Source organism: Leucoraja erinacea, unplaced genomic scaffold (genome assembly GCF_028641065.1).
Source record: "Leucoraja erinacea ecotype New England unplaced genomic scaffold, Leri_hhj_1 Leri_555S, whole genome shotgun sequence".
NCBI lineage: Eukaryota > Metazoa > Chordata > Chondrichthyes > Rajiformes > Rajidae > Leucoraja > Leucoraja erinaceus.
In genome coordinates this window covers 26298-51826 of record NW_026576460.1, presented here as the reverse complement: position 1 = coordinate 51826, position 25529 = coordinate 26298, and the positions used below count along the sequence as shown (strand labels likewise).

Sequence of the window (25529 nt, the reverse complement as noted above, 5' to 3'; positions counted from 1 at the left end):
TTTAGAAGGATAGTAGACCAAGTTGGGTCCCATCCCCTCAACAAGCGGTTGCGGGAGGGTTGGCCTGCATCGTCACACGCACTAACCACCCCTCACGCAATAAACCCCCCACACACACACAGTAACCCCCCCTTGATATTATATTAATATTATTCATATGTTCCATTTACCCCGTCCCCCGCCCTATCCACCCATGCATAGCCCCTAACTAATCAAGAGGAAGAGGGAGGGGGGTAGAGAGGGAGAGGGAGGGGGGTAGAGTTTGAAGGGTGGGGGGGCACGCGTCGTCACAAGGGAGGGCTGGTTCCCGAATGCAATACTCCACCACTAACTCGTAGGTCCCAATACTCACCACTCTCTTGAGGGAGGGGGCAGAGATGGAGGGAGGGGCAGAGAGGGAGGGGTCGGGGGCAGAGAGAAGGGGATGGGGGCAGGGGGGGGGCAGAGATGGGAGTGCAGATACTGAGGGGGGGCAGAGACAGAGGTGGGGCTGAGAGGGAGGGGCGGCAGAGAGGGAGGGGAGCAGAGAGGGAGGGAGCAGAGAGGGGGAAGAGGCTGATCATCCAACTCAGTATCATGTGCCTGCCTTCTCTCCATGATCCCTTTAGCCACAAGGGCCACATCTAACTCCCTCTTAAATATAGCCAATGAACAGGCCTCAACCACATTCTGTGGCAGAGAATTCCAGAGATTCGCCACTCTCTGTGTGAAAAATGTTCTCCTCATCTCGGTCCTAAAAGATTTCCCCCTTATCCTAAAACTGTGACCCCTTGTTCTGGACTTCCCAACATCGGGAACAATCTTCCTGCATCTAGCCTGTCCAACCGCTTAAGAATTTTGTAAGTTTCTTTAAGATCCCTCCTCAATCTTCTATGAGTCTATCCAGTCTTTCTTCATATGAAAGTCCTAACATCCCAGAAATCAGTCCGGTGAACCTTCTCTGTACTCCCTCTATGGCAAGAATGTCTTTCCTCAGATTAGGACACCAAGACCCTGTACGACTGCAGTAGAACCTCCCTGCACCTATACTCAAATCCTTTTGCTATGAATGCTAACATACCATTCGCTTTCTTCACTGCCTGCTGCACCTGCATGACTACTTTTAATGACGTGTACCATGACACCCAGGTCTCATTGCATCTCCCCTTTTCCTAATCGGCCACCATTCAGATAATAGTCTACTTTCCTGTTTTTGCTACCAAAGTGGATAACCTCACATTTATCCACATTATACTGCATCTGCCATGCATTTGCCCACTCACCCAGCCTATCCAATCACCTTGCAGCCTCCTAGCATCCTCCTCACAGCTAACAGTGCCCCCCAGCTTCGTGTCATCCGCAAACTTGGAGATGTTGCATTCAATTCCCTCATCCAAATCATTAATATATATTGTAAATAGCTGGGGTCCCAGCACTGAGCCTTGGGGTACCCCACTAGTCACTGCCTGCCATTGTGAAAAGGACCCGTTTACTCCTACCCTTTGCTTCCTGTCTGCCAGCCAGTTCTCTATCCACATCAATACTGAACCCCCAATACCGTGTGCTTTAAGTTTGTATACTAATCTCTTATGTGGGACCTTGTCGAAAGCCTTCTGAAAGTCCAGATATAACACATCCACTGGTTCTCCCGTATCCACTCTACTGATTACATCCTCGAAAAATTCTATAAGATTCGTCAGACATGATTTACCTTTCATAAATACATGCTGACTTTGTCCAATGATTTCACCACTTTCCAAATGTGCTGCTGTCCCATCTTTAATATCTGATTCTAGCAGTTTCCCCACTACCGATGTTAGACTAACTGGTCTGTAATTCCCAGTTTTCTCTCTCCCTCCCTTTTTAAAAAAGTAGGGTTACATTAGCTACCTTCCAATCCTCGAACCACTCCAGAATCTAAAGAGTTTTGAAAAATTATCACTAATGCATCCACTATTTCTGGGGCTACTTCCTTAAGTACTCTGGGATGCAGCCTATCTGGCCCTGGGGATTTATCGGTCTTTAATCCATTCAATTTACCTAACACCACTTCCCGGCTAACCTGGATTTCACTCAGTTCCTCCACCTCATTTGACCCCAGGTACCCTGCTATTTTCCGGCAGATTACTTATGTCTTCTTTAGTAAAGAAAGAACCAAAGTAGTTATTCAATTGGTCTGCCATGTCTTTGTTCCCCATGACCAATTCACCTGTTTCTGACTGCAAAGGACCTACATTTGTTTTAACTAATCTTTTTCTCTTCACATATCTATAAAAACTTTTGTAGTCAGTTTTTATGTTCCCTGCCAGTTTTCTTTCATAATATATTTTCCCTTTCCTAATTAAGCCCTGTGTCCTCCTCTGCTGGACTCTGAATTTCTCCCAGTCCTCTGGTAGGCTGCTTTTTCTGGCTAATTTGTATGCTTCATATTTTGTTTTGATACTATCCCTGATTTCCCTTGTTATGCATGGATACACTACCCTCCCTGATTTATTCTTTTGCCAAACTGGGATGAACAATTGTTGTAGTTCATCCATGCAGTCTTTAAATGCCTTCCATTGCATATCCACCGTCAACCCTTTAAGAATCAATTGCCAGTCTATCTTGGCTAATTCACGTCTCATACCCTCAAAGTTACCTTTCTTTAAGTTCAGGATCCTTGTTTCTGAATTAATAATGTCACTCTCCATCCTGATGAAGAACTCAACCATATTATGGTCACTCTTGCCCAAGGGGCCACGCACAACAAGACTGCTAACTAACCCTTCCTCATTATTCAATACCCAGTCTAGAATAGCCTGCTCTCTCGTTGGTTCCCCTACATGTTGGTTTAGAAAACTATCCCGCATACATTCCAAGAAATCCACTTCCTCTGCACCCTTTCCAATTTGATTCACCCAATCTATATGTAGATTGAAGTCACCCATTATAACTGTTTTACCTTTGTTGCACGCATTTCTAATTTCCTGTTTGATGCCATCCCCAACTCCACTACTACTGTTAGGTGGCCTGTACACTACTCCCACTAGCGACCTCTGCCACTTAGTGTTTCACAGCTCTACCCATATCGATTCCACATCCTCCAAGCTAATGTCCTTCCTTTCTATTGCGTTAATCTCCTTTCTAATCAGCAATGCTACCCCACCTCCTTTTCCTTACTATCAATCCCTGAATATTGAATATCCCTGGATGTTCAGCTCCCAGCCTTGGTCACCCTGGAGCCATGTCTCCGTAATCCCAACTATATCTTAGTCATTAATAGCTATCTGCACATTCAACTCATCCACCTTATTACGAATGCTCCCTGCATTGAGACACAAAGCCTTCAGGCTTGTTTTTACAACACTCTTACCCCTTATACAATTATGTTGAAAAGTTGCCCTTTTTGATTTTTGCCCTGGATTTGTATTGGCCGCCACAGTTGTGTATGGTGATGAATTCCACAGATTCATCACTGTCTGATTAAAGAAATACCTCCTCATCTCCTTTTTATTCTGATTGGTGCCCTCTGGTCCTCTCGATTCTCCTATTATTGGAAACATCTACTCCACAACATTCTACCTTGGCCGCCATTATCCGGAAGGTTTCAATGAGATCCTCCCCCCTCAATGAAAGATGTACCGAAAGGACTGCTTCAAAGCTGTTCAACTACATGGCTCTATGTTAATTCTGCAATAATTAATTTCCTAATGCTATCTAAACTATGTTTTTCTTAATCCTTCTCTAGAGGATTTCGAGCTGGACTTATTGAAAAACAAACGTGAATGGGCAAACTGGATTCAATTGATGGGAGACTTTATAAATTCAGTATTTATGGATGGAATCAATTTGAATCTGAATGAAGCGCTTACACATGGATCTGATTATTACAACGATTTGACCCAGTTGATTTCTCAACTTATAGCCTATTTCCACCAAGAACTACCAGGATCTCAGGTAAAATAACCAATAATTCAAGCCTTAAATTCCAACATGATGGGAACACACTTTATTTAAAAAAAAACAGACCTGTTGGTTCTTTGCAGTAGTTTCCTTTCAAGTCCATGGTCAGTGTTTTTTATTGTCGTATGTCCCAATGAGATTCTTACTTGGAGCAGCACAATAGATATTGTGCCTGTGAGTTGGGGTCTATGCATGAATGGATAGGGCGGGGATGGGGTAAAAGGAGCGAATGAATATTAATATAATATCATGGGGGGTGGTTAGTGTGTGGGAAGGGATGATTAGTGTGTGCGTGAGGGGTGGTTAATGTGTGTGTGACACCACAGGCCACCCCCCCCCCCCCCCCCCCCCCCCACTGCAACCGCACGTTGAGGGGATGGGACCTGATGGGTCCCACTTGGTCTAGTATATACCAAAGATTATAGAGCAGTGCAAGATGTGCCACTCTGTGAAAAAAGCATAGTAGGACATGGGTATGACATGACGCCATTTTATTGAGCGGCAATTTACAATAATATTAATAAAATTTACAATAATATTAACTAAATATGTGAAGTGATCGATGCTATATAAAACAATGTTCCCTACAACACTGATTACCCCAAAGATGATAGAGCGGATCAATCTTTGGAACAGATTACACAAAAGATACTAGAGGAGCATTGCCCGCTGCCTCCCTCGGGAGCGCCGACCGTGGGCAGACGCTTGAGGCTTTCCCGCCGGCCGTCTTCATCTGGTATCGGGGGGACCTCGAATCAGTCCTGGATCAACTCAGGAGTGGAGGAAACGTCCTCTTCCCCCAAAGATACTAGAGGAGCCTCTAGTATCTTAGCTTTTTCCTGCGACCTGATGTAAGAGCAGATTGTATAACTGTGGAGTCCGTCCCCGCTACCAAAGATGTCGTGTTTGGCATAAACAAATGGCGGCCGTGACGTTCCATTACGTACTACACGTCAGTCCATTGGATTTCGGAGGAGTGGCCTTTCTTACTCTGCTCTATAATCTTTGGTATATACCTATTAAACTCTCATCTTGTCCTCTTCCGGTTTGCTTTGTTTTTAAATTTGCGCACAAACAGTACTCGATACCGCTATGATTTTTTGGCACGTTGCTCGCCATTCTCGTGTGCTGCAAGTGCATCAATTTTTATTCCAACCAGTGAAATATTGCAAAAGTTATTGGTCTGTTATTTGCCAGGACGATGACGCCCTTCCGGCACCCACTGGCAATCACCGGTGGCGAGAATAAAGCTGATTAAGCAGAGTGAGCAGAGTGTGGGCAGGGGCTGTGTTAGCGGGCGGGGGCTATGTTCGCGGGTGGAGGCTGTGTTCGCGAGCGATGGCGGCGAGCACCACGACGAGCTGGCAGCGAATGTGTGCAGCCAGGGCTGGGAGCCATTGAGTACGACAGGTACCGGGGAAGGGAGCCGCTGTGTGAGTCCGGAGGCGGGTCTTGGAGCCAGTGAGTGCGGTCGGAGCCAGGGCCGGGTGCCGCTGAGCCCATACACCCCCTTCCCCAACCCCCCCCCCCCCCCCCCCCCCCCACCCTTAAATTTACAAAACCCCAATTTGATTTTTTTAAATGGCCTCCCTGTGCTTAACAATAGGATTGTAGCCCTGTTTGCAGCATTGTTGCTATCCAAGCACACAGAGTCCTGCTAGCTCTAGCAGGTGCAAATGCATTTTTCTTAAAGTCACAGTACACTGAAATATTTTTAGGTTAAAATAAGGGAGGGTGAATAAGGTGAAATGAGCAGTTCCTGCGCTGTTGGGGGCTATGGGTGAGTGGTTGAATATGTCATTGTGGGAATGGGTTGCATTGGCGGACCAGGCCTACCATGAGGGCTTTGGTGAGTGGTCAAATATTACGTTGGGAACCGGTGAGTGGTGGAATATTGAGTTGGGGAACGGGTTTTGTTGGGGCACCAGACATCCCGTGGGGGCTATGGGTGAGTAGTGGAATAGTGCGATGGGGGAACAGGTTGCGTTGGGGGACCAGGCCTCCCATGTCACAGGAACCCCATGCGTCCCAGTTGGTCTAGTATATCCATCTATCTATATATTAAAACTCTGTGGCTGTGGTTGGCTGGCTGCTGGCTGGCTGTGTTTCAGCCTGACTTGTGGTTGCCAGCCTGTGGGTGCCAGCCTTTGATTCGTTGCTACGCCAACACCAAACCCACAAACGCCCAGAATTTTTCCATTTCGGTAGAAATTTCACTTTTCATTCCAAGTATCCACTCCTGATTAAATTTTGTCGTGTTTATGTACACATTTTTAATAAAATCCTTCTCCCACCCCACCCCCACTCACTCATTTTGTCGCCTCCTGCTGGCCAGCAACCATAACGGCTGCTGGAGCCCGCAACTCGCCTCAAAGACGCCATTTAAAAACAGCCGCACTGCTGAGTCCTGAACGGCTTGAGTTGGAGGACCACGTCTCCCGTGGGGGCTACGGGTAGGGAGCGGCTGCATTGGGGGAGCAGACCCAAAGTGGTCTGCACTTGGTCTAGTATACTATTAAAAATCTTGTTTTGTTTCTATGTGTGTGTGTGAACACAAAATAAAGAGGAGCAAGAGAGGCACCAAAAAATAACTGAACTGAATAAATCTAACTATGGGTGAGTGGTAGAATATTGCGTTGGGGGAACAGGTTGCGTGGGGAGGAATGGGTACATCACAATGTAATCTCATTTAGCAGCTAATCTGGGATCTTTAATCTAATTTTTTTTAAAACAAGATATTTTTTGTAGATGGTTTTTGCATGCAACCAATAATGTAGCTACCTCAGTACCACTAACCACGCCTTAGTTATCAAGTATAATAACACTCTCTCTCCCTATCTCTTGCTCTCTCCAGCACGGTGACAGACTGCGTGCAGTTAGTGCTGGATCATGTTTAATCTGTGTGTTTATTAAAGAGTTAAGTAAAGTTACAAGTGTGTCAGATTCACTTTTTTACATTTTTGAAGGACGTTTTTCATTGCGGTGCGGTGGAACAGGTCAGAGGTTTCATTTACAAAAAAAATGTGTTGGGTAATGGGAAATGTCCCCATTTCACACCTCCACGTGTGGGTTTTCATTGAGGGGGGTGGAATAGAGGAGAGGTTTCATTTACGACAAAATATCCCAGATTTCTTTTGAGAGGGATGATGGTGTGATTGGCTCCGGGGGGCGTCTGTCTGTGGGGAATGCAGACCACGCCCCCAAACGTGGGGTCGAGGATCGACGAGAAATAACACAAAACAGAGGATAGTAAGAGATGCAACAAGAACTGAACTGAATAAATCGCATTTTTAACGTTTAAATTGTTGTTATACTTTAAGAGTTATTCACATTTTTAACTTTAATAAATCCCTTTTCCACTTGTCATGCCCGTCAGCCGTGCCTGCACAGTAATACTTTCTATGCCACAATGTGAACCGGTCATCCGCGCCTGCGTAGTTGATGATTATTGGTGAGTGGTGGAATATTGCTTTGTGGGAACGGTTTACGTTGGGGGAACTGGTGAGAGGTGGAATATTGTGTTGGGGAACTGGGCCCAACGGGTCCCACTTGGTCTGGTATATTACTAAAACTGCCATTTATTTGTTTGTATATATGTGTGTGTGTGTTCCCAAAACTCCGCTAAAACTGCACAAGATAGCACTACAATTTTTAGCCCACCTTACTCACCATTGTCCTGTGATGTTCAGATTGATGTTATATTTTAGAAGTTATTGACATTTAAAACTTAAATTAACTTGAAACAGCGCCACCACTTGCCGGCCTAGCCCACGAAGTTGGGGGAGGCCCGTGAGCAGTGGCAAAATTGAAAATGACGCTGGTGACACAGCAAGGACGGAAAATGACACTGTCTCCCCTCACGTGAGCAGTGGGCCCTGTACTCACGTGTGCGCAGTTGGGGCCTTTGCGGATTTTCAGATCTGCATCTCTTGCATCCACTCTGTATTTATTAAAACCTCTTCATAACTCATTATTGAAAAGGGAGTTCATATAAAAGAAACATAATGATGGTGGGAGCCAATGTAAATAACAAGATTTAATAGGTTTCTTATTACTCTTGGTCTCTTTAGATATCCTTTAATGTGCCGTGGACTCCGAAATGCAAGAGTAAAAGATGCTTTGATTTTTTGGCGATTTCACACATGAGTGACTTGTTCTTTGTTGAATCCTTTAACATTCCCAACGATATGCGGGAAGGTTGTGTTGCAACAACAAGCTCCTCCTACCACAATGTGTTAACAGGTACGTTAGACAACACATAATTGGCCGCGTATCACTGAAATAACTGGGACCCAAACTCACCAATCTGTCCTTTCAGGTCTCTCCGACTACATCAAACTGGGCGTTGACTCCAGGAAGCTTGTGATGGGCGTTCCATGGTATGGTTATGACTACACTTGCAAGCGTTTTTCTGAGGTAGAGTATTGGTTTTGTCTTTTCTCAACATTCTCAATTACATTTTGCTTCTTATTTGATTGTGGCCACGTAAACGGTCTGTTGATTACTTTCTGGAGAAGGGATTGGTGGTTTTGTCTGTCCTCACCCACTTTCAATGAGAATTTGCTCCTTAATTAAATTAGGCCATGTAAACAGTGTGGAAACAGGGCTTTTGGTCCAACATGCCCACACTGACCAACATGTGCCAGCTACACGTCCCATCTGCCTGTGTCTGGCCCATATCCCTCCAAGCCTGTCCTATCCATGTACCTTTCTAACTGTTTCTTAAATGTAGGGATAGGCCCTGCCGCAACTACCTCTCTGGCAGCTCGTTCTATACACCCACCACCATTTGTGTGAAAACATTACCCCTCAAATTCCTATTACATCTTTTCCCCTTCATCTATGCGCTTTGGTCCTCGATTCCCCTATTCTGAGCAATCTACCATCTTTGACCACCTTGTCTACCTGCGATTCTACCTTCAATGAACTATGCACCTATCTTCCAGATCCCCCCGCTCTACAACACACTCCACAGAGTCCTACCATTCACTGTGTAGGTAAATGCTAAACTTCCCAAAATGCAACACTTCACATTTCTCTGTATTAAATTCCATCAACCCTGCCCACTTGCCAAACCGATCAAGATCCTGCTGCGATTTTTCACAACAATCTTCACGATCTGCAAAACCACTTTTGTATCATCTGCAAATTTGCTAATCTTGCCATGTATGTTCTCATCCAAATCATTTATGTACATGATAAACCATAACGGGCCAAGCACCGAACCCTGAGGCATACCATTGGTCATAGGCCTCCGTTCCGAGAAGCAACCGTCCACCATTACGTCTGCTTCCTACCATGAAGCCAATTATCTATCCATTCAGTTATCTCTCCTTGGATCCCATGCCATCTAACCTTCCAGAGCAGCCTACCATGTGGAACTTTGTCGAATGCTTTCCTGAATTCCATATATATAACATCTACAGCTCTGCTCATCTCAACCTTTTTGGTCACATCTTCAAAAATCTCCATCAGTTTTGTTAGACACAACCTCCCACCTACAAAAGGGAGAGGAGGAAATGGGGAAGGTAAGGAGGGGGAGTGTGGGAATAGAGGGTGAGGAGTGGGGGTGATAGGGAGTGGGGAATAGGACTGCCTCCACCCCTCTCTCTCCCCCAACCCCCATCCCTCCCCACTCTTCCCCCTCTCTCCCTTACCCCATCTCCCCCTCCCTCTCCACTCTCTTCCCCCCCCCTCCCCCTCCCCTCCCTCCCCCTCTTCTCTTCCCCTCTCTCCCCTACCCATCTCCCTCCTCCTGCCCTCCACTCCACCTCATCCTCTCCCATTCTCTCTGTCTCTCCCCATTCTCTCTCTCCTCCTCTCACTCTCTACCCCCCTCCCTCTCTAGACGCGCCTGCGAGTTGGGGGCTCTATGTCAGTGAATAGGGCGGTTATAGGGTAAAAGGAGCAAATTAATAATATTAATATAATATCATCAAATTAATATAATTCCCTCGAAAACCAGACGCAAAAACGCAGAGATTTTTACATATTTCGGTAGGGATTTATGATTTCAGAAATCCACTCTTCTCTAGATTTCGTCAATTATTTCCCCAGATTTTGAATAAAATTGTTTTCAAAACATCAAAACATTTTAAAATCAAACTGCTGCATGTGTCACAGTGTCATCTCACAGTTGTCTAATCACAGTGGATCTCATTTACATATATGACGTCACAATGGGACAGGTGTGGGAGATTGGACCATCACGTGGTCCCACTAAAGCCAAACTGCTGCATGAGTCACAGTGCCATCTAACAGATGTCCAATCACATTGGATCTCATTTACATACATCATCACAATGGGAGAGGGGTGAGAGATCTCTCCCCCTCCCACCTCGCTTCCACCCCCTTGCCTTTCCCCCACTACCCCTTCTCTCTCTCGCCCTTCTCTCTCTCCCTCCCTTCCTCTCTCTCCTCCCCTTTCTCTCTCTCTCCCCCCCTCCATTCTCTCCCTCTCCTCTCTCCACCTCTCCCCTCTTCCTCCCCCTCTCCTCTCCCCTCCCCCTCTCCTCCCCCTCCCCTCTCCTCTCCCCCTGGGGTAGGGGAGAGAGGGGGAAGTGGTAAGGGAGAGGGGTAGGGGGAGGGAGAGGGGTGGAGGCAGTCCTTCTATTCCCCACTCCCTATCACCCCCACTCCTCCCCCTCTATTCCCAGAGAGGGAGGGAGGGGGGGAGAGGAGGGAGAGTGGATGGGGGGGGAGGGTGGAGGGGGATGCAGAGGGGGGGAAGAGCGGGAGGATTGGGGAGGGGAGGGTAGGAGGGGGGAGAGGAGAGGGGGAAGAGAGGAGAGGGGGGATGCATCCCTCTCTCCCACCTCACTCTGTCCCCCTCCCCCTCTGACCCCACTCCATCACTGCTCCCTCCCCCTTATGCCACTATGCCCCCCCCCCCCTCCCGCTCTGCCCCCCTCCCTCTCTAGGGAGTGGTGAATATTGGGACCTATGGGTGAGTGGTGGAGTAATGCATTCGGGAACCTGTGATGCCGTGCCCCCCACCACTCTACCCCCTCCCTCTCCCTCCCCCCATCCCCTCCCTCACCACCCCCCCAACTCTAACCGCGCCTGCATAGTTGGGGGTTATGCGTGAGTGGATAGGACGGGAGATGGGGGTAAAAGGAGCAAATTAATAACATTATTATATCAAGGGGGGGTTAGTGTCTGGGGGGGAGCGGTTAGTGTTTGTGTTTGATGCCAAGGGCCGCCCCCCCCCTGCAATCGTGTTTCGAGGGGACGGGACCCAACGGGTCCCCCTTGCTCTTATAAAAATCTGATCATGGATGTTTACTTATGGGTTTGCTTGCTTGACCTTTTTTTTGATTCACATCTCTTTGAAAACCTGATGTGGTAACGGTGAAATGTTTACATATTCCGGTAGAGATTTACCTCATGATTTCAAAAATCCCATCATCTGAAAATTTGATTCATATCCCGGGTTTTTTAATAAAATTGTTCACCAATCTGAGATCTTTTTTGAAGTTAACGAGCTGAAGCGAGCTGGATGACGTCACAATGCCCCGCTCCTAGCGGCAAGCTGCGCAGCATTTTCAATGCGCAGGGGCACTGTTTTCCATGAGCTGTGATTTATGTGGCCCAGCTGCCTTTCTCCCCCACCAGGGCTCTGGATATTGAAGCAGCTAAACACGTGCTCAAGTCGTGTTGGGCTCCTTCACGTTCTACAACATGGCGGCGGCGGTCGTTCTCTCAGGGCGGGTGCAGACAAGCGCAGTGGAAAAGTGGCCATGGCAGCCATTACAGGGGATGACCTCCTCTCCGTCTCCCTGCCCAATCGTCTGTCACGCTGGTGGGTGGGCATACCCTCGCTGAAGCCATGATCGGCCGGCCCTCCGCTGCTTTTCACCGTCCTCAGATCGGTGGGGAGAGGGGGGGGGGAGGGGGGGTGTGGAGGGGAGGGGGGGTGGGGGAGAAGGGGGGGGGGGGGCAGTGGGGGGGGAGAGGGGTAGGAGGAGAGAGAGGAGAGGGAGGAGATGGGGAGCCTCCCACTCTCCCCCTCACTCTGCCCCCCCCCCTCTCTGACCACTTCCTCTCTGCCCCCCTTCCCCTCTGCCCCCCCCTTCTACTTCTACTCTGCCCCTCTCTCCGTCTCTGCTCCCCCCCTCTCTGCCCCCCCCCCCCTCCCTCTCTAGGGAGTGGTGAATATTGGGACCTATGGGTAAGTGGTGGAGTATTGTGTTCGAGAACCAACCCTCCCCTGTGATGCCGCGCCCCTCCACCTCTCAATCTCGACCCCCTCCCCCTCCTTCTCCACCCCCCTCTCTAGCCACGTCTGCATATTTGGGGGTTATGCGTGAGTGCATAGGGCGGGAGATGGGGTAAAAGGAGCGAATTAATAATATTAATATAATATCATGAGGGGTTAGTGTGTGTGGGGGGTAGTTAGGGTATGCGCTTGATGTGAAAGGCCGCACCCCCCCCCCCCCCCACCCGCAACCATGCTTCGAGGGGACGGGACCCAATAGGTCCCCCTTGCTCTAGTTTATTTATATTACTTAAAGTCTGATCTTGACCACTTTGTGTTGTCCTGTATATTGATTTTAGAAAAAACACTGCCAACTTACATCTGTGATTTTTGACCATCTTACTCAGAGTCCCCCTCCGCTGCGCAGGATAAGGGGATTTTTCCCATCGTTGAAAAATAAAAGTGATTAGTGTTTAAAAAATGTTGAGATTTCTCTCTCATGAAGGCCACGCCCCTTCCAGAGGGACTATAAAACCCGGAAGTGTTGAGTGCCTCAGTCAGTCTCTGCAAGATGGGGGAGCGAGAGGGTCACGTCTCTCAGTCTAAGCTTTGAATAACACTGAACACATGTCTACTAAACTGTGAGTTGCTTTACTGACCTGTCAGCACCCTTCATGTGGTTTGAAAATATAGTTTGGAAATGCTAAAGCTGTGTTGCTTTTGATTTGGAAATGCTAAAGCTGTGTTGCCTTTGGTTTGGAAATACTAAACCTGTGTTGCCTTTGGCTTGGAAATGCTAAAGCTGTGTTGCCTTTGGTTTGGAAATGCTAAAGCTGTGTTGCCTTTGGTTTCGAAATGCTAAAGCTGTTATGTCTTTGAATTGGAAATGCTAAAGCTGTGTTGTCGAATTAAAGTTGCCTTGCCTAATTAAAGTTACCTTGCCTATTTAAAGTTGCCTTGCCAAATTAAAGTTGCCTTGCCCAATTAAAGTTGCCTTGCATAATTAAAGTTGCCTTGCCTTCTAAATAATTAAAAGTCTAATCTCGACCACTTCCTGTTTGCGCATTATATTGATTTTTGATAAAAACGCTACCACGTACGGCTGTGATTTTTGGCCATCTTACTCAGAGACCCCTCCACTCTTCAGGCACCAAGGATTTTTCCCATCGATGAAAAATAAAAGAGTTATTAGTGTTTAAAAAATGTTACGATTCTCTCTCCTATCAATCATGCTGTAAATAAGCAAGCTACATAGTGGAGCACTATGTGTACAAATTAAAGTAATCTTTAATTTGTACACATAGTACAGCGGTGCAGCAGGTTGTTAGTTGTTGGTTCATCGTTACCTCTTCCAAGACTGACCAGTGTAGGAAGTGGGTGTTAGTATAAAGCATATGGTAGGGTGGAGTTAGTGATGTTATTTGTACTATAATTGGTTCACATGCAATAACCAATCTACATCCTTCCCCGTAAAGAGCGAATATAGTTAAACACACATGTGACTTCAGAATTTAAATATACTCGCCGTATCTGTCAGGCGGTCTACTAATATGGCCGAATGCGTATGGACCAACCCCTCTCCCTCCTCGCCAGAAATATTGGTGGGAGAGGGAGGTAGTGAACCCGGAAGTGAGAAAGCAGCAGGGGACACATGAAGGCCACGCCCCTTCTGGTGGGAGGGACTATAACACCCAGAAGTGTGTGCGTGGCTCAGTCTCTGCAAGATGGAGGAGGGAGAGGTCACGATTCACTGTCTTCAGTAGCCTTGCACCCTGCTTGAAATGGTATGAAACTGCACTTGAATTTGATGGCCTTGCACCCTGCTTGAAATGGAATTTCAAGGTATAGCAGTGAGTCAACTGCCAGTCCACCTATTCTCGAGAGTCCCGTGACCAGTGGTGTGCATCTTGATTCTTGTCTTTTGACTCTGTTAATTAATTTTATTTGTATGTGCACAATAATTGTCTGTGTTTATATGTCTCAGGCCGGTAACTGTGAATTGGAAATGACTTCCCAAGATGACCCCTGTAGCTATACAGCAGCAGTTGCGATCCAGTATAAGGCAATCATGCAACGTCTGCCAAGATCTCTGACTGGGAGGTTCTGGAGTGACGACCAGAAAGCTCCGTATTTTGTCTACATGGTAAGATTGTCTATTGGCAGATAGTGATTCATACCTCTCCTCAGACAACTCGTATATCCCCGTATATGTGCGGATATAATCATTTCTTGCAGTAAGGGATTGAGCAAGTTTTCATGCTGTATGACTCCATAACCAATTATCTCCCACATGATCATTGAAACTGGTGGCACAATGATTCAATGGTGGAGTTGCTGCCTAACAGCGCCTGAGGCGCATGTTCGATCCTGACTAAGGGTGCTGAGTATGTGTAGTTTGTACATTCTCCCTGTGACAGTGTGGGATTTCTCTGGGTGTCCAGTTTCCTCCCACATTCCAAAAACATGCATGCTTTTTGGTTGTTGGCTTTTGTAAATTTTCCCTATCGAGTAGGATTGACTAGTGTCTGGATGGATGATCGCTGGTCGACATGGACTCGGTGGGCAGGACTGTTTGCACACTGTATCTCTAAACTGAACGAAGTTAAACTAAACTCCTAAGACTCACCAGCTACGTGAACTGGGGATTATTTACAGAAGGCAATTAACATGGTAAGCAGCAGGTCTTTGGGACATGGGAGTAAAGTGCTGACAAAAGCTCAGGACATGTATGTCCCTGTTAGAGTGACGGGCAAACAGAAGTGCTGGAAAAACTCAGCGTGTGTAGCGAAGGAAATAGGAAACGTTTCGGGCCGGAACCCTTCTTCAGACTGATGTGGGGCGGGAAGAAGAAAGGAAGAGGAGGAGCCAGAGGAGGAGCCAGAGGGCTGAGGGAGAGCTGAGAAGGGGAGGAGACAATAAGCACTACCTTAAATTGGAGAAGTCAATGTTCATGCCGCTGAGGCATAAACTGCCCTAGCGAAATATGAGGTGCTGCTCCTCCAATTTCCGGTGCTGCTCACTCTGGCCATGGAGGAGGCCCAGGACAGAAAGGTCGAATTTGGAATGGGAGGGGGAGGTGAAGTACTGAGCCACCGGGAGATCAGGTAGGTTACTGCGGACCGAGCTGAGGTGTTCGGCGAAACAATCGCCAAACCTACGCTTGGTCTCACCGATGTAGAGCAGCTGACATCTAGAGCAGCGGATGTAATAGATGAGGTTGGAGGAGGTGCAGGTGAACCTCTGTCGCACCTGGAACGACTGCTTGGATGGAGTCGAGGTGGGAGGTAAAGCGATAAGTGTAGCATTTCTTGTGGCTGCAAGGGAAAGTGCCTGGGGAGGGGGTGGTACGGATGGGAAGGGAGCGGTCTTTGCGTAAAGCAGACAGGGGGGGAGATGGGAAGATGTGGCGAGTGGGAGGGGTCACGTTGGAGGTGGCGAAAATGATGGAGGACAATTTGTTGTATCTGACGGCTAGTGGGGTGGAAGGTGAGGACTAGGGTATTTAAGTTTAAGAATAAGGGGTAAGCCATTTAGAACGAAGACGAGGAAACACTTTTCTCACAGAGTGTTGTGAATGTGTGGAATTCTCTGCCTCAGAGGACGGTGGAGGCAGTTCCTCTGGATGCTCTCAAGAGAGAGCTGGATAGGGCTCTTAAAGATAGTGGAGTCAGGGGATATGTGGAAAAGGCAGGAATGGGGTACTGATTGGGGATGATCAGCCATGATCACATTTGTGAGATTCAAAAATCACAAATGCTCTTGAGACAAATTCAGACAATGAAGTGTTTTTATTAATTTCATATTCTGCAGAATAGGTGCCTCTAGGGGACATCAGAGGAGAGGCACCTATTCTGCAGAATACAAAATTAATAAAAACACTTCTTTGTCTGAATTTGTCTCAAGAGCATTTGTGATTTTTGAATCTCACACATTGAATGGCGATGCTGTCTCGAAGGGCCTCTCCTGTCCTCCGGTGCTGGCTCGAAGGGCCGAATGGCCTACTCCTGGACCTAGTGTCTATTGTGACTCTGCCCTTATTACGCGAGGGGGGGATGGGGAGAGAGAGCAATGTTACGGGGTATTGAAGAAACCCTGGTGAGAACCTCATCTATAGTGGGGGAGGAGAACCCCCGTTCCCTGAAGAATGAGGACATTTCCGATGCCGTGGTGTGGAACACCTCATCCTGGGAGCAGATGCAGAGTAGAAGTATGTAGGTTAATTGGCTTGGTGTACGTGTAATTTGTCCCTAGTGTGTGTAGGGTAGTGTTAATGTGCAGGGATCGCTGGCCGGTGCGGACTCGGTGGGCAGAAGGGCTTTTTCCGTGCTGTATCTCTAAACTACACTAAACTCTTAAATCTTTACTCTCTCACCTTAAACCTATTTTTTAGGCCTCTACCCTGGGTAAAAGACTTTATGTCTCTCAGGTGAAATGATCCAATATATTTTCCTTATAATTTTACCCACCACTATAAGATCACTCTTCAGCCTCCTGCGCTCCAAGGAATAAAGTCCTAACCTGCCGAACGTCTCCGTATCGCTCAGGCCCTGGCAAATTCTCTGCTGTTTTCCAGGAAATGATAAGGAATGAGATTGTTCTGGCAAAGACTTGATAGACTGGGTTTAGGAAAGGAAAAGGTAAAATGGCAGATCTACCAAATGTAATTTAAATGGATAAAAAAACACCAGCTACTGCATTCAAATCTGCCAAATCTGCTGAAGTTTTCTTAATCCATTTCAATTACATTTGGAATATCTGCCTTTTTACCTTTTCATTTCCTAAATCCAGTCACCTTCTTCTGATACAAGTTTAATGCATCTTATGTTTCACAAATATTCTTATGATATTGAAAGACACCTTTCAGTCTATCAAGTCTATGCCAGATCAATCCCTTCCCCCACTTATTTACAGATGTGGTGAACCGTTTTCAGCATTATGTGGACCTAACCTTGTCTTCTATCTGTGTAACTCTCCCTGGTTTTATGACAGGATGGTAAAACCTACCACCAGGTCTGGTATGATGATCCAGAGAGCATTTCAATGAAGTCAACTTTCTTGAAGAGGCTCAAACTCGGTGGCATTGGTGTGTGGAGTCTAGCTGACGTGGACTACAATGGAACAGCCTGGGCAACGTTACATGCTGAGGAAATGTGGAATGCCCTCTGTCCTCCATGAAGATCATCCTGAGCTCAGAACATTTAATCTCTGTATAAACTATCGCTTAGTGTTCCAGGGAAACAGAACAAATATGAGCTGCTTTTTAGCGTTAGAAGTGAAATAAACATAGATCTGGAAAACCGGCAATATTTTATCCAATAAAATTAAGTAAATCCACTCTATTCAAAGAAACGTACTAATCAAATTACAAAGCGACGAAGAAACTCAACGGGGCAGGCAGCATCTCGGGAAGGAATGGGAAGACAACGTTTTGGGTTGGGACTCTTCTTCAGACTGACTGTGAGTTAGTATAGTAGAGGCACAAGGAGCTGCAGATGCTGATTTATAAATCGGAAGCAAGTCTTGACCCAAAACTTTGTCCATTCATTTCTGTCCACCGAAGCTGCCTGATCCAGAGTTCCTGCAGTACTTTGTGTTTTGCTCAAGATTTTAGAATCTGTAGTTCCTTGTCTATGATGTATGACACAATTTGTATTGGAATGTTTACAATTTGAAACAGAAATTGTTTTGTAAATTCATCAACACTGTATTATCTATCAATCTGCTTAAATTCAGCACAAACACAACCTTCTTGACAATGGAATTCTTATATTGTAGGCATTTATCTTTGCCATTGAGCACCATTTACATGGGTTATGTACATCTTTTACTTTTTTACACACTATTATTTCAGTTATGACTTTTATTATGAGTTTGAATTTCAGCTTCATAATTGGTGCTTCATTAAGGGTTGCAAATAGGCCAAAAATCATATACATCCTTCATCTTATTATCAAGCAGTTTCTTGGATCTTGGGATAACGTGTCTGGATATTATAGGAATTAAGGGACAAAGGATGGGATATTTTGGGTACGGACCCTTCCTCAGACATAGAAACATAGAAAATAGGTGCAGGAGTAGGCCATTCAGCCCTTCAAGCCTGCACCGCCATTCAATATGATCATGGCTGATCATCCAACTCAGTATCCTGTACCTGCCTTCTTTCCATACCCCCTGATCCCTTTAGCCACAAGGGCCACACCTAACTCCCGCTTCCGATTAGGAGTAAACGGGTCCTTTTCACAATGGCAGGCAGTGACTAGTGGGGTACCGCAAGGCTCAGTGCTGGGACCCCAGCTATTTACAATATATATTAATGATCTGGATGAGGGAATTGAAGGCAATATCTCCAAGTTTGCGGATGACACTAAGCTGGGAGGCAGTGTTAGCTGTGAGGAGGATGTTAGGAGACTGCAAGGTGACTTGGATAGGCTGGGTGAGTGGGCAAATGTTTGGCAGATGCAGTATAATGTGGATAAATGTGAGGTTATCCATTTTGGTGGCAAAAACGGGAAAGCAGACTATTATCTAAATGGTGGCTGATTGGGAAAGGGGGAGATGCAGCGAGACCTGGGTGTCATGGTACACCAGTCATTGAAGGTAGGCATGCAGGTGCAGCAGGCAGTAAAGAAAGCGAATGGTATGTTAGCTTTCATTGCAAAGGGATTTGAGTATAGGAGCAGGGAGGTTCTACTGCAGTTGTACAGGGTCTTGGTGAGACCACACCTGGAGTATTGCGTACAGTTTTGGTCTCCAAATCTGAGGAAGGACATTATTGCCATAGAGGGAGTGCAGAGACGGTTCACCAGACTGATTCTTGGGATGTCAGGACTGTCTTATGAAGAAAGACTGGATAGACTTGGTTTATACTCTCTAGAATTTAGGAGATTGAGAGGGGATCTTATAGAAACTTACAAAATTCTTAAGGGGTTGGACAGGCTAGATGCAGGAAGATTGTTCCCGATGTTAGGGAAGTCCAGGACGAGGGGTCACAGCTTAAGGATAAGGGGGAAATCCTTTAAAACCGAGATGAGAAGAACTTTTTTCACACAGAGAGTGGTGAATCTCTGGAACTCTCTGCCACAGAGGGTAGTTGAGGCCAGTTCATTAGCTATATTTAAGAGGGAGTTAGATGTGGCCCTTGTGGCTAAGGGGATCAGGGGGTATGGAGAGAAGGTAGGTACGGGATACTGAGTTGGATGATCAGCCATGATCATATTGAATGGCGGTGCAGGCTCGAAGGGCCGAATGGCCTACTCCTGCACCTAATCTCTATGTTTCTATGTAAATATAGCCAATGAACTGGCCTCAACTACCTTCTGTGGCAGAGAATTCCAGAGATTCACCACTTTCTGTGTGAAAAATGTTTTTCTCATCTCAGTCCTAAACGATTTCCCCCATATCCTTAAACTGTGACCCCTTGTTCTGGACTTCCCCAACATCGGGAACAATCTTCCTGCATCTAGCCTGTCCAACCCCTTAAGAATTTTGTAAGTTTCTATAAGATCCCCCCTCAATCTTCACAATTCTAGCGAGTACAAGCCGAAGCAGGACTGATCCCGACTGATGGAGTAGAGGGGAGAAAGCTGGTAGAGAGAGGTGGGGGATGGGTCCCATCTCAAAACATGGTCAGTCTATTTTCTTTCACAGATGCTGCCTGAACTGCTGAGTTCCATCAGCACTTTGTTTCCTGCTCGAGATTCAAATAGTCTCTTAAGTCTCCATAAACAAGAACCATTTGAGGAAGGCATCTGTCAGGGCATTGAGTACAGGAGTTGGGATGCCATCTTCGGCCCAACTTGACTGCTCCGACCAACAGGCCTCATCTACACTAGTCCCACCTGCCTGCATTTCGTCCATATTCTAAACCCATTCTGTAGATGGTTATGCTGCAACGTTTTGAGTTTGACATAGTGTACAAGAAGGGCACGGAAATGCATGTTGCTGATGCCCTGTCGCGGGCGCCTTTGCCCTCCTGTGTACAGCATCCATATGAACAATCTGATCTGCATGTCCTCAACGTGAATTTCGTCCCGTCGAAGCAGTTGCAAACCCTGATTGAGCACACCGCTGCTGACTCTGATTTGCAGCAGCTGTCTGCTGTTATTCTGCGTGGTTGGCCCTGCAAGCCACACTCCCTGCCTGCTGCCGTGAGGCCGTTCTTCCTTGTTCGGGACGAGCTTGTACTTCGGGATGGTATTGTCATTAAGGGTCACAAAGTGGTTATTCCTGCCTCGTTGTATGACGCCTACTATACTGCTGCACACTCTGGTCATCCAGGTGCACACGCCACCGTTGCTCATGCCCAAGGGCAATACTATTGGCCTGCTATGGCCAAGTACATCAAGGCTCGGGTTGCTGCGTGTGCTGCTTGCAACTCCACGGCCCCTCACCATCAACGACAGCCCCTGCTACAACAGCCGGCACCTGAAATGCCCTGGTCTTCGCTGGCTGCCGATATCTTTGAGTGGCGTGGGAAGAACTATCTGGTACTTGTTGACTCTTATTCATCTTGGTTTGATGTGGACCTTCTTCCCACCATCACCTCGGAGATGGTCATCAGTAAGCTGCGCCGTCATTTTGCCACGTTTGGATCTCCAGTGAAGCTACAAACTGACAACGGCCGGCAGTTCACTAGTGCTGAATTCGCTGCCTTTGCGACTAAGTGGAACTTTGCCCATTACACTAGCAGCCCGGAATTCCCTCAGAGCAACGGGCTGGCAGAACGTGCTGTGCGCAGTGCTAAGACTTTGTTGGAACAGTCTCGTTTATCAAATTGTGATTTTTACCAAGGACTTTTGAATTTGCGTAATGTTTCTCGCGATGGGGTTTTGGGTTCTCCTGCCCAACGGCTCATGTCTCGCGTCCTCCGTCCTCCTATGCCTATTTCTCAACAATCCCTGACTCCTGTGGTTCGTTCTCCTGAGGCGGTCCACCGCCGCATCTCTCATCGCCATGAGATCCAGGGTCGGCCTCATGACAAGTCTTGTCGTCCTCTGCCTTCCCTCTCCGCGGGCCAGGTGGTTCGCATGCAGACTCCTACCGGTTTTTCCAAGCTTGCTACTGTTGTAGGGCTGGCTGACTCCCCTCGCTCCTAATTGGTGGATTACGAGGGCACTGTATATAGTCGCAGTCGCCAGCATTTGCGTGCTGTCCGTGAGCCTCCTCCACCGATCTCTTTCCCGTCCACTTCCACTCCTTTACCTGTTCCTCCTCCTCGGGCTATCCCATGTGCCCCTGCTGTCATTCCTGCGCCTACCCAACCTGCTCCTGTGAAACCTGATCTCGGCTCTCCTGTTCTTTCCCCACGGTCTTCTCCTGTCGGTTCTTCTTCTTCGTCCTCCCCTTCTAGTTCGTCTTTTGCCTCGCCGGTTTCTAGTCCCCGACCTGTGTTACTGCCTGTTCCGTCCCCCCGATCTTCGCTGCCTTTGCCTTTGGGAGAGGGGAGTGAGGGTGGTGTACGGACCCGCTCTGGCAGAGTTGTGCGGGCCCCTGATCGGTATGGTGATTATGCTTAGTTTGGGATGTTTACTGACCATTATTGTTATTATGTGCAGGTCTGTATAATTGCCTCCTGCTGCTATTTATCTTACGGGAAGGGATGTAGATGGTTATGCATGCAACCATATATGTAACTACCTCATTAGCATATCGTCCCTCCCACATTCTATAGTATAACTGTAGTGTCTGCATGTTCCCTCCCTGTTGGGTTCCAGTACGTGTGTAGACCAGTTGTGGTTAGTACTGGAACGTGTGTTATTAGTGTTTAAATAAAGACCTAGTTAAAGGACTATGGACAACGTCTAGTTTCCTTTACAGGAACTTTGATGCTGGCAGGGATAGTACAGGTTTGCAGGGACTGGTTGAAAATGTCTGTGAAGACTGTTGCCAGTTGTTCGGCGCAGAGCTTGAAGGTAGAGGGGGAAACATTGTCTGGTCCTGGAGATTTCCGCCTTTTCAGTCTTCTAAATAGCCTCCTCAATTTTTAATGGTGGTGATGGAGATGTGGCCACAGGTGAAAATAATCTTTCCTGAAATACTCCCAAATTTCCTGGAATTTGATATTTCCTGGAATTCCCCAACTGCGCATGTGCGACTGCCGCCCCAACTGCGCATGTGCGGAAACCAGGCCCACTGCGCTTGTGCAAGGAGACGCCGTCAACGTACGTCACTACCGCGTCACCGGCGCCATTTTCAATTGTGCATGGCTGACGGGCCTCCCCCAACTGCGCTGGCACGGATGGTCAAAACGTTTTTTTTCCCCAAATCCCTTCGCGTCTCCCTGCGCATGCACAGTTGGGGCGGCAGTCGCTCCTGCGCACTTGGGAAAGGCTTACCGGGCAGGGAAATTTCCCAAAATTATGAATTTCCCTAAAATTACCCGAAGACAACCAGATTTCCCGAATTTCAGGTAATTTCCTTCAAAGTGGAAACACTGTGCCTGGCAGGTCGTGGGTAGTAGACGAGGGTCCAGTCTTTGCAGACTGGAGTCAGGCTGTGAGTGTGAAGTGGTGATTGGGGTGGAGTGTGTGAGCAAACCCTTCCAAACTGAAGATGAGTCATTAGCTGAGAGCTTGCACCTCAACTTCTCAGAGTACGTTTCCTTGGCAGCTCTGATTCCTCTTCTCACCTTGTACTTGGCCTGCCCGTAGATGTCTGCATCCCCGCTCCAGTAGGCCTCATCTTCAGACTGGCAGAGCTGTTTGAGTTCTGCAGTAAACCAGGGCATGCCATTGTTGAACCAGATCCGGGTCCGAGTGGAAATGCAACTGTCCTCACAAAAGCTGACATATGATGTTGCAGTGTCTGTATATTCATCAAGGCTTGTGGTTGCTTCCCTGAACAGATTCCAATCAGTGCAGTCAAAGCAGGACTGTAGGTTGCAATGCCTCCGCTTGTCCACCATTTCATTGTTCTGACCACAGGTTCAGCAGATTTTAGTTTCTGCCAGTAGGCCGGAATAAGTTGAACAAAACAATGATCAGAGAGATCCAGAGCCGCCCGGGGAACAGAGCGATATGCGTTCTTGATTAAAGTGTAACAGTGATCAAGTGTGATGGTGATTAAAAGATACCAATCACGTTATTCCCTTGATTATGTATCTGTACACTGTGGATGGCTGGATGGTAATCATGTATTGGCTTTCTGCTATCTGGTTTGCATGCAACAAAAGCTTTTCACTGTACCTCGGCACATGTGACAATAAACAAAACTCTAAACATAACAAATTATATTATTTTCAAGTCAGTCGGCAAGCTTTATATCTGTGCTTTCACCTACTTACAATTTAGGCTTTCAAGTGGATATAAAATGGCAGTGCATTCTTCAGATGACTATAACACAATAAGATATAACTTTATTTAACCCAGGAGGAAAATTGGTCAGCCAACAGTCATAAAACACAACGTTAATGCTTAGAAGCTAATCTAACTCGTACCTTTGTAAACTGTATAAAAATTAAAAAATTTTGGACGAATATTTTTTAAATTATTTCTGAAGTTAATATTCAATTTGATCCTGATCCAAAACTAATAATATTTGGAATATCAGAACAAAGTATAAAACTTACAATAAATCAAAGACATTTTCTTGATTATTGTATAATAATTGGGAAAAAATTAATACGAAAATTTTGAAAAATCCAACAACCCCCACAATTAAAATGTGGATTACGGAAATGTCTGAGATCTTACACTTGGAAAAAATTAGACTTGTCTTAATTGACAAATCAGAACTATTTGCTAGAATATGGTCTCCATTTATTGATTTTCTAAAAGGGTAAATTGGTTCAACACGGAAGCTGGACTGAAACTTGAATCCAGGATTGGATGAATAATTACACTTTAAAATCCACGGATCTATCTCCAAAATTATGTTATTGGTAATCTCCTTTGTTTTTCCCCTCCCCTCTCTATTAGTTTATAGTTACCTTTTTTTTTTCTCTTATTTATTTTTTCTCTATAGCTCTATCTTTCAATTTTTTAAAAATAAAAAATAGAAGCTTTGTATTTTTGTAATTGGTAAGCAAATCACATTTTGGCTATTATATGGATATGCTTCTAATAAAAATATTCAATTTTTAAAAAAAATAAATAAAACACAACAAGGTACATGAAACATGAAATTAAAGTAATGAGTGGAAAGGATTGGGGAGGGAGGGGGGGAGGGAGTCAGTTTACCCCGCGACAGATGGGGGAGGAGGTGTACCGTTTCATAGCCAAAGGGGAAAAAGGATCTCCTGTGGCGTTCTGTCTGCATCTTGTCAGAACCAGTCTGTTGCTGAAGCTATTCCTCAGCTTGACCAGTGGAGGGGGTGAGCTGTATTGTCCAAGATGCTCCGCTGTTGGAGGAACATCCTCCCCTCCAAGACCACCTCCCATGAATCCAACACCGCAACCAGGACAGGGCCAGCCTTCCTGATGAGCTTGTTAACCCTGTTGGCGTCCGTGGCTTTCACCCTGCTGCCACTACAAGACAGCAAAGAAGATGGCACTGGCCACCACCGATTGATAGAACATCTGCAGCATCTTACTGCAGATGTTGAAGGAACAGAGCCTTCTCAAAAAGAACAGCCGACTCTTGTCCTTTCTTGTACAGGGCCTCAGCATATCTGGACCAGTCCAGGTAAACTCCAAGCTCCAGCAAACATGTACACATTTAAAGTTATTTAAGTTGTTCAGAACATGTTTTTCCCAGCTCGATAGGGGATATCACGAGGTCTGGTACAATGATCCTGAGAGTATCTCAATGAGATCAACGTACATGAAGAAATTTAAACTTCGAGGCATCAGCATTTGGTCTGGAAACTTTCTGAACTACACTTCTAATGAACTAGCTGTTGTGCAAACCGAGGAAATGTCGAATGCTCACTGCTCTCCTTGAGTGAAATGCCAATGTATTGTTTTCACTGAATGCCAAGCTTTAGTTATACCTTGTAGAGTGAACTAACAAATAAGATTTTAAAATGAGTTGAGATGCATCTGTTCTCAAGAACTGCCATTTTATCTATTCAAACATAATTCTAGCTGATGAAAGGCAGATGTAAAAATAAAAGTGGGGCAGTGAGTAGCTGCTGCAAAACAGCTCCACAGATGTGGATTCGATCCTGACCTCAGGTGCTGCTGGGTGGACTTTCCACATTCTGCCTGTGAGCGGGTGGGTTTTCTGCAGGTGCTCCGGTTTCTTCCTACATAAGATGTTCCTACATAAGATGTGCAGGAAGGAACTGCAGATGTTGGTTTACACTGAAGATAGACACAATATGCTGGAGTAACTCAGCGGGTCTGGCTGAGTGAGACTGAGTCAGGGGAGAGGGGAATTGGAGGGCCAACTCAGCAGTACGAATATTGATTTCAAATAACCCTTGTATTTCCTCTCTCTCTCCATCCCTCTCCCTTCTCAGTTGTGTTGCAAG

At 46.4% G+C, this 25529-nt stretch overlaps 1 protein-coding gene across 1 annotated transcript in view; it reads left to right on the top strand.

Moving 5' to 3' along the window:
- Window positions 1-17955, top strand: part of LOC129694144 (di-N-acetylchitobiase-like) — a 31299-nt gene extending 13344 nt beyond the window's left edge. Inside the window, exons 3-7 of the mRNA XM_055630862.1 lie at window positions 3707-3915; window positions 7992-8163; window positions 8240-8337; window positions 14103-14261; window positions 17108-17955. Coding sequence (XP_055486837.1) covers window positions 3707-3915; window positions 7992-8163; window positions 8240-8337; window positions 14103-14261; window positions 17108-17293 — 824 coding nt within the window. The 3' untranslated portion in view covers window positions 17294-17955. The remainder of the gene's footprint in view (window positions 1-3706; window positions 3916-7991; window positions 8164-8239; window positions 8338-14102; window positions 14262-17107) is intronic.
- Window positions 17956-25529: the final 7574 nt, after the last annotated feature.